This window comes from Poecilia latipinna, unplaced genomic scaffold (genome assembly GCF_001443285.1).
Source record: "Poecilia latipinna isolate Pla-1442-1.1 unplaced genomic scaffold, P_latipinna-1.0 Scaffold792, whole genome shotgun sequence".
NCBI lineage: Eukaryota > Metazoa > Chordata > Actinopteri > Cyprinodontiformes > Poeciliidae > Poecilia > Poecilia latipinna.
The window spans coordinates 12,175-21,881 of record NW_015113408.1 but is presented as its reverse complement, the minus strand read 5'-3'; the positions used below and the strand labels follow the sequence as shown (position 1 = coordinate 21,881).

At 38.6% G+C, this 9,707-nt stretch overlaps 2 protein-coding genes across 2 annotated transcripts in view; both read right to left on the bottom strand.

Moving 5' to 3' along the window:
• LOC106956155 (putative pregnancy-specific beta-1-glycoprotein 7) overlaps window positions 1-4,307 on the bottom strand; it is an 11,106-nt gene extending 6,799 nt beyond the window's left edge. The window contains exons 1-4 of the mRNA XM_015046789.1: window positions 4,071-4,307; window positions 3,060-3,443; window positions 1,805-2,080; window positions 900-1,175 (exon numbers count right to left, since the gene is read on the bottom strand). Of these exons, the coding sequence (XP_014902275.1) occupies window positions 900-1,175; window positions 1,805-2,080; window positions 3,060-3,443; window positions 4,071-4,140 (1,006 nt within the window). The 5' untranslated portion in view covers window positions 4,141-4,307. The remainder of the gene's footprint in view (window positions 1-899; window positions 1,176-1,804; window positions 2,081-3,059; window positions 3,444-4,070) is intronic.
• A 4,405-nt stretch (window positions 4,308-8,712) lies between these two features.
• vsig10l2 (V-set and immunoglobulin domain containing 10 like 2) overlaps window positions 8,713-9,707 on the bottom strand; it is a 7,318-nt gene continuing 6,323 nt past the window's right edge. Inside the window, exons 4-5 of the mRNA XM_015046753.1 lie at window positions 9,546-9,637; window positions 8,713-9,427 (exon numbers count right to left, since the gene is read on the bottom strand). Of these exons, the coding sequence (XP_014902239.1) occupies window positions 9,357-9,427; window positions 9,546-9,637 (163 nt within the window). The 3' untranslated portion in view covers window positions 8,713-9,356. The remainder of the gene's footprint in view (window positions 9,428-9,545; window positions 9,638-9,707) is intronic.

Genomic DNA, 9,707 nt, shown 5'->3' with positions numbered 1-9,707 from the left:
ACGTAGGCAAAACACACCGGTTCTGCAGGAGGAATGTCTGTAAGGAGGAGTAGTATGGAAATAAAACATGGGATGACAACACAAAAACACTTTTTGTCATCATCTGCTGTGACCTTTGTGTACTCACATGTTCGTGTGCTGCACTCTGTAGTTTGTTTCAGAGCAGGATGGGAGCCCACACATCTGAACAAGCTGTTCGAGGTCACGCTCTGAGAGGGCAGAATGATGGCAGTGCCACTTTGTATATTAGTTTGTTGTTCTGCGTCCACCTGGGTTTTTCCTGCCTGCACCAGATCTCCGGTCCAGTCCAAGGACGGGGAGGGGAATCCCCCGGTCCAAACGCAGAGCAGCTTCAGAGCAGTGTGATTCAGAGCGGCCTCCACAGAGCAGGAAGGGGAACCGTCAGGAGGGTCTGCAAGGATAGATCATAGAGTGGCCACGCAGTGATGTTCGAAGTGGAGGTAAATTCATCAGGGCACATTCTTCAAAATGCTGGGTTTGAATCTTTTCACGCGATTAAAGAGTAGAGTGAATCAAAAGTAACCACCTCTATGATCAACCTGTACTTGCATGACATGGACTGCAGCAAAGGGTACCTGAAAAAGTGCCTTCGAACTCTCCGAAGGTCCAACTCCTGAACAGATCTGCAATACTTTCTTTGTCTTGTTTGTGTATTTATGTTGTTGTGTGAGTTTGATCTGACGTCTGAATGAGTGAAAATGAAATACTGAATTGTATAAGAATAAAGAAAGAAAGCTTAATGTGGCGAAAGAGGAAAGACCCCATTCTGCATCTTATTGTACCAAGACAGAGAAAGCACTCTGGAACTGAATAACTCAGGTTGGACAAAAGAGCAAAAGAGGTAAACAACAGGACCTGAGGTCAGAGGTCACACTCACAGTAGACAGTCAGGCTGATGGTTTTTTTGGAGCGGGTGTTTAGGTATGTGTTCTGGGCCAAGCAGGCGTAGTCTCCTGTGTGCATGCGAAGGATCTTGGTGATGGTGTACTGCGGGCCGCTGTAGACCTGGGAGTTGTTGTAGAACCAGACGTACTGACTGGCTGGATTGGACGGGGCTTGACACATCAGTGAAACAGTCTCTCTCTCCAACGCAGAGTAACCCCGCTCCGTTATACTGTAGGGAGTCACGTCTATCCGGGGGATGTCTGGACCATCTGCAGAGAAAGAACATGGAAGGATCTAAGAGATGAAAGGCCCAGATGGTCCAAGCACTGATACCGTTTATCAGTTTGGGATGGGAAGACATGTCTTAGTATTATAAGGAGTAAAGTTTTTACTACTCTGTGCTACATTCAACTGGATGAAAAGCAACCAATCAGCATCAACAAATCAAAACACTTCAGTAAGAAAACAGAGTCAAATTTACTAAACAAAATTTGAGGTTTTATAACAAACACAAGACAAAGTAATAAGATAAACACATGAATTTAGAAGGTGAACTATAATCTGTGTCATGTTTAAAGGTTGGGATATTTTTTGAGATATTATTGAACTTCATATTGTTTTGTTGTGTCTAGAGTCATCTTTTGTCTTTAGAAAATGTTTTTGTTCTTGAACAAACACCTTCAGAGAAAAACTGGACTTATACTGATACTAAATTATACACTTGTGGATTGTACTTATTGATTATTTGTCAGAGCAAAGGAAGATTAATAAAAAAAAATTGCCATGTTTTTTTTTTTATTTTATTTCTGAAAACAGAAAATAAATGGGAATTTGCAAATATATTAACACTCTTTTAAAAGATTATAAAACATGATTAAATAAACTTCTTAACACTCACAGATGGTGTCCAGCCATAAGCGGTTAGAGCTCTCACTGTTGACGGCATTGGTGGCGATGCAGCGGTACCAGCCGGTGTGGTTTCTGTTGACGTCCGTCATGTTGATGCGGTTGCTGCTTCCCTGGGCCACCACCGTAATGTTGCCACTGTGGGTTTCATGCTGCCATACGTACTGGATTGGCCCGGTTCCGTTTTCCAGGTTGCATTGCATTGACATGGTGGAGCCTTCCACCGGAGACACTTCGCTTAGCGATAGATACGGCTTACTGACGGGGACTGCGTTCAAGAAAAAGACAGAAGGAAATAAGAGTGTTATGTATGGTAATAATAATTTTCATTATGTTGTGTTTTCACAGTGCATGACTGAACCACTCCATGAACTATCTGACTCTTTTGTTTGCATACTATACCAGCGTTAAGGCTACTTGTAGACTGAATGACTGTTGATTTTTTTGATTAAAAAAAAAAAAAAAAAAAAAATGGACAGACTTGTTTTGGTGTAAAACCATTACACCTGATCTATGATTTGTGTGTTTCTTTTTAAGGTCTCACAAACTGATTTAAAGAGCTTGGTGCCAGGCACTTTATTTATGAATTCACAAACAAATCCCCAAAATAGCAAAGTTTTAAACTTAGTCAATGTTTCAAAGCACACCGGCGAGTTCACCTGCGAGTGGCTAAGACACAAAACAAGGTTTTGGAATGACCTAGTCAAAGTCTGGACATATATCTAATTAAACAGTTGTAGACTGATCTTCAAAAGGCAGCTCATGCTCAAAGCCCCCCCTAATGATGTTGAACTGAAAGAATTGACCAATTTCATCTACAGTGAAAGTTAGATTAAATGAGAAAAGAGCACTGGGAGCAAAACAGTCCTTCACCAAAACAATCTGAAATGCTTGATCTACAATATCAGACAAAAAAGAAAAACCTGTAAAAGAAAAATGGTTTTTGTTCCAGCCCAGTTTGCTTCGCATTACTGTAAGGAAGCAAACAATTAAACAAGCAGATAAAACTATGATTTGGCGTCCAAAGCAAGGCAGTATGGAAGACTAATTTTTAAAACCTATATATTGCTTCTTGATTTTATTTATTTATTCTTTTAACAAAAGAGAACTGTTGACTCGTCGGTCACTGATTTGGTGATCAAAAATGTAACACTTACCAGAAGAAGTGTCAAAGTACACAAGAAAAGCTGAACCTGTTACGTACACCCTGCTTGACCAAGAAACGTAATTTGAGTTAAGAGTCTTACCTCTGACATTGAGGTGAACGTAGTAATAGTAGACTACGGGCTCCTTGTCGACATTGTAGAAGGCCTGGCAGGTGAACAGGCCATGAGCAGCCAGAGGCAGCTTCTCAATGCTCACTGCTGCACTGTTTGAGATGATGGTCAACTGTCCAAGTGTCTCAGCAAGCTGCTGGATCCTCGGCCCTTTCCCCAGATTATACACCACTGCTCTGATGCCGTCAGTGCCGGGCTTGGTGAAGCTCCATATGTAGATGTCAGGCATGCTGGTGCCACACTCCAGGATCACCGCTTTGCCCACCACCCCATAAACATCAGTGTCCCGGTAGACCACCTCCCAGTTTGGATTGATGTTAATAGATGAAGTTGGGACAGGGTACACTGACGTGCCTGCAAAAGGGTCATGGAGAAAGATGGTGGTGTCAGGTGCCCTGCTGGTGTCCTGCTGCAGGTTTGATTACACTGCAAGTTTCAGGAGAGGTTCACAGGATTCCAAAACAACAAAACAATCTCACTTTATTTTCAAATGCAACTTGGAAAAATGTTTAACCTTTTCAAATTTACTATTTCTCTGAAATGATAGTCATGTTTGATTGTTATAAAGCAAATATAGAGGAAACAACAGCACAAAAACAGAGAAAAAGTAATGATTTAATTGTACAAGTTATGTTGGAATAAATTTATCATTTTTTGGATTTGAATCTGGAATAGGATGATTTTTATTTGTGGCATTTATGGTCAAAATACAGTGGAAGTGGAATGGAAACAATGCAATCATCTGTGACTGATACATTTCTTGTTTTTTATTTGTATTTAACATTTTTTTAGAATTATTTCATACACTGACCGGTGATAAGAAAAATACTTTTTATTTGTAGTTACCTAAAGGAAAATCATGCAATTAAATGTCAAAATAACATTGCGCATAAAAGGATTATCAAATATTTAAGAGCTAAAAAGTCATTTTAAAAAGTAATTTGGTGTTTCTAATTGAATCCAAACGCCGTCAACCCTTACCGTGTGCAGAGAAGGTGAATGGACCGGTCATGAGATAAAGAAAGGCCAGCCCTAACAGTTTGGCCACCATGGTACCATGATGATCCTGAGTCCAGCTGCTTCTTTACTCTGAGAAATACTATAGAGCACAAATTGAAAAAAAAAAAAACAAGAACTCCAAAAAAGAACCTGCAGACACCGAGGCTCTCCGTCTGAGTCACAGTTTCTTATCCACAGGTTTCTTCAAGAGTCCAGTTGGAGGCACTGACTTCATTAGGCTGAGAGTAGGAAGAGACTGATTTAGATTCAATTATTGATGTGTTTTTCCTTTCTCTCTAGTTCCCTGTGCGTCTCTGTGGGGTTAGAATGACACTGTGTCACTGGACCCCGGCATTATGTAGGACCGACTCATAGGGTTACCCTTCTGCATGCACTCATGCATGTTAAATAAGACAAAGTCAAGGCTGCGTTATATAAATCTGACATCCACGGTGTTAACATGAGCATTTCTTCCTTCTGGACAGTCATATGCTGAGCAAAACGGCGTAAATAATTATATTACATTTTCCACAATTTATTTTCAAAAAGAAATGTTTATATTTCTAGATTATGATGCAAAATATTCAAACGCCAAGTCAGCATGATTTGATGTTGTTTTTAGATTTTTCACTGGAAGTTTCTCTGTCAATGAACGCTGTTCCTGCTGCATCCCCACAGCATGACACAGCCCCTTACTTACTTCATCAAAGGCACAGTGTTTTTCAGGGTGAAGTGAGTGTCAGTCTTCCTACACAGAGTTTTGCATGTAGACCCAAACATTAAATGTTGGTGTCATCATATGTGCTGTGTCCCCTACACAGTTTCATGTTACATAAAGGCCAGATTTGTTGAGTGTAAAACTAATGCCTTGTCAACAGATTGTCTCACCTGAGCAATGGCCCTTTGCAGCTACTCCAGAGTTGCCTTAGGCTTCTTTGCTGCTTCTTGTTCCATGATTTACTAATTAGATGACTTTATTTAGTGGTATCAGAGCAGAATGCATTTGTACAATGTGTTGTTTTCCTTCCTTTTCACATTTAAGCACTTCTTTGTGTTGTCCTGTCACCACAAATCTTAATAAAGTACAGACATAAAAAAGTTCCAAACTAAACTTTATTTTAGTTTTGCAAAGTAGTACATCTACAGTGAGACTGCATAAGCAGCACATTATCATTTCGACCACTGAAAAAGATTAACCAAGGCACAAGTTTATCATAATACTTAAAAAAATGCTTAGATTATTTAGATATGCAGAATTACCTCAGTGAAGAAAAAAATATGATGTTTTACAAATAGCAAGTAAATTGTCACATTAAACGCTCCTAATGTGGAAAATGCCCCAAAACCAAACCTGGTTCTTAGTCATTTTAGCAAACGGTGTCCAGCCTGGCCTGGCACGCATTAGAGTGTTTCCTGCCCAGTGATTCTTACCTTCACCCTGCCTTTGAGCACCTGACACCCGCAGCTGCACTCCAGGAACATTACATGTCTGGAAGATAGTGCCACTGACACTGAATAGTTCTTTCTTAGATTTAGATCCAGTTCATTAAAGTGTTGATAATATGGATGAAGTTTAAAATTTTGCAGCTCTGTTTGAGAAAAGAACAGACAAGCCATTAATGAATCAAAATGAGGACAGAAAACTGTGGGGAAATAAACCTAGTACATGTGCACAATATTTATTTTTCCAGCTATTGATGTTACCTTAGTTAGGTTTTGTTGAACTTTCTGTTAGATGCTATCTTACACTTATTATTTTTTTTTTTACTTTTCAAAGGTTTTAATATAGTTTTGTTTTGATTTAATAAAAATTAGTTGAGTGAGAGATTTATGCAATAAACAAAGAAAGACTCCACTCCAAAGGAAGTGAGTTCCAGAGTCTGGGGGACAGTGAATAAAAAGTACTGTCTCTCTATTGCTTCCAGCTTTGCATAGGCCATCATCAGCAGGCTCTGATTATTAAAGGCCTTTTGCGCACCTGTAGGAAAGTATGGATGCAGACGTCCTCTTGTGTAACCTAATGCTTGGCCATGGAGAGCAACCAGAGTCAATACAGGACCTCAAAAGTGCACTCTGCAACAAAGTGGGAGCCAATGGCGTTCATTGTTTACTGTTTGGCCTCTGCACCGTCGTGGAAGAATTTTGGCCCACTTTTCTTTACAACGCTGCCAGGGACGTTGCAATCATGGAAGAAGGTGTTCTGATCAGATTGAAAACCTCAGCATAAATGCAAAATGTTTTTAGAAAATTAAGAAATAATCTGTGGATGCTTTTACTCAGCAGAAACAAAGTGGAGCAGAGTTGATAGAAAAGTAGATTAATTAAATACAGGCGGTGTTAGGAGGAAACCTCTTAGAGGCTTGCAAAGGTCAGGTGCTGTGCTGGATGTTGACCCTTAAGCAGGGCAGTGATAGAAAAAAGCTAATTGTTTTAGATCAGGGGCCCCCAAACTCCGGCCCGCGGGCGGGATCCGGCCCGCCACATCATTTGGTCCGGCCCCCTGAACAGTGCCGGATCTGGCTCGCCTCCTCATACCAGAGAGCATTCAGTGTTTTTTTTCATATATTGTATTTTCTGGTTTATATGTGGATTTTTCTTCAACCACCAGGGGGCTCTTGAGCAGATGTGAAACTTACTTTCCCTCAATGGAATATAGACTAGTCAGTTTCACTCACGGTTTTTTCCATTTGCATTCTGGGTAAAAATCTATCTAAAAGCGCAATGTGTCGTCGTCGTAGACGAGAATTTTCTTAGGTTTCTTTCTCCAAAAACTAAGACCGCCCCCGACCAGAAAAAGGAACAGCTATGTGGCCCTCGCAGGAAAAAGTTTGGGGACCCCTGTTTTAGATAAAAGTATGATTATGTGTCAGAATAATTAAATCAAAATCAATTCAGACTTCTGTTGAGAATCTGTAACAAAACTTGGAAATTGTCCAGTTTGACTGAACTTGAGTCCTTATGTAAAGAAAAATTTGCAAAAAAAAAAAAGTGTTCATATATATGAAGCTGGTAAAAAGATATGAGCGCCTGTGAAGGATGTAAAAGGTATTTTATGAAAAGTTAAAGTAGGTGTGAATACTTATGTTGTATAAAAACATGAAATGCAAATTTCATATTTTCTTATTTGTTTCATTGATATCTTACAGTCCTTTGACCTATTCTGCACAAAAAGAATGATATAAAAGTTGCAAAAAGCTATAGCGAGCTGATATCTCCATGACTAACCCCATTAAGTTAATATAAAAGGCTTCACATTGTAATCTCTAAGGTCAGGGAGGATTAAAGAGACACAGCAAACTTTTTCAACCAGATTAGGATCTGAATAAATTTTAAAAAATCAGGCATCTGATCATAATTCTGTGTGCTCACAATGTTCTGCAATGTCCACGGCTTTAAATTCCCACATTTAAAGATAAACTCTAATGTAGTTATTTATCTTCACGGACACACCATTTCTGAATTATGTGTTTCATTTTAATAGGAGACTGAGCAAGCTTACACAAGCGAAAGAGGAGGAGAGACTGTCAAGTGGATCCGTGAGAATGTAATGTGAGATGTTTTTCATGAATGGATGCAGGACAGAGATCAGTTTTCGTTACCTGGCAAGGGCAAGTAGAGACTCAAAGGTAAGGTCAATGGCTCTACAAGGTTTCAGTCTACAGCTGATATCCATATGAAATTATACAACAAGTTACATTAAATAAAATGAGAAAGAAAACAGCCATTGTGTTCCTGACACTTTGTAATCCAGTGTTTCTTTTCATCTACTCTAAAGACACAATGTGCTCTTAATGTTATTAATCGTTTATGCACCAGATGCAAATCTGAAACTGTTTCATTTTAAAATGGGGATTTTCCAGTCAAATCCTATTTGGGACTTTTAGAAATCGGAATTTTAGGAATTATTAGAAACTGAAAACCATCGTTTTGAGCTGGAACACATACATTGTTTACGTCCTGGGATTTAATACTAAACTATTCATGAACCTACATCCTGTCTTAGCGTAGCTAATACAGCTAAAAGCTCAAAATAACTCACCGTGTCTGACCATGAAGGTGACCTGCATCTGAAGGGAAATTCATCCTGTGTTAGTTGGGATCCAGTTCACTGCAGAGAGGGATTTAGAAACTCCCAATTCCTTACCAATGCTTTGCTGCTTCCTTCTTTAATTTTGTACCTATAAATAAGCCAAGTACGTTTTCATGAATCGTGTTTATTATCATTCAAAAACTACTCAAATCCCAGAATTTAATTTAGTATCATTATAATCTACACACAGTTTATATTTTTATTCCTTGCTTTGGCTTTTGACTCAAAATTTTGTTTAGCATGTTTTAACACATTTGTTATGGAAAACCAGAATTTAGAGAACCCATAATTTCAATTATTTTCAGATCTCTTCTGTGGTTAAGTGATGGAATAATTGAAAACGTGGCAATATGAGGCCAAATGAAAAAAATATTTTAAGAGTATTAGATTTTGCCAGACTACATGTAATTAAATTGGTTGGAAACACACCTCAGCAGACAGTAACACATTCAACTTCATAAATGACATTTCAGATTGTGTCATAATCTGAAATTATACCACTTTAATCTGAAGTTTGCATTAGTCTTAAAATTGAGAGGGAAGAAGTCTTATTTATTTTAATGTCATTTTACAGATTCAGTACAGAAAAACCCATTTAATATAGATTTAATGGGAAGAACATCTAGTGTAAAAATGCTGAATGTTATGTAAAACTGACTTTTGATTTAAATACACAAACATGTTTAATTTGAATTGAGCATAACTTAACCATTTTTACATTATTTTGTGACACAGACAGTCTTGGAGATAAGTTTACATGTAAAAATAAAAACACACTTTTAATGTTTTAAACATAAACTCTTATTTCAGCATGTCGTCAATTGCTTGTAAAGGCTAAATGACACTGAGTGGTGAAGAACTGTGAAAAAACTAATGGTAACGTAATTACACATTGCACAAGTGACATTCAGACATATATCTTTCAATTTTCTGAATTCTTACATTCCATCATCTCCTGCAGTCGTTAAAAGCTAAATTAAAAACTAAATCCCGGTCACTACCTAAACAAGCAAATCATTTCTTAAAATAAATTCTTCATAGATTGATAAAATGCCTTGGTGTGACGAATCAAACTGCCTACAGTCTATAAAAATAACACGGGATTTATTGATACCCAAATGATTTAGATTCACACAGTTATGATCTTGTAGCTGGTGCAAACGGCGGTTAGCGGCTCGTTACGTCTGCAGTGGGAGATGCTTGCCTGGGGTGAGAGAAGATGATGCCTTTGGTTCTGCTGAAGTTGGACCTGGAAAAAACAGGGTAATATTTCTACAATTGACTGAGCTTTACTGTCCTGTTTTTATATTGTGATCACATTTAGGCTCTACTCTTAGATTGATGTGTTTGCCATGACTTTTTCTTGCCTGATCCAGTAGTGTTCTCTAGCCCACCATCTGAGTCAGCAACCACCTCATCCTCAGGGAAGTTAATATTTTCTCTGGATTGGCTGTGCTGCCTGGAATAGCAGGAAAAAACTAGAAAATTCCACAGAAATTTTAAGGGGCCTGCCACCTGTGCCCATCCCT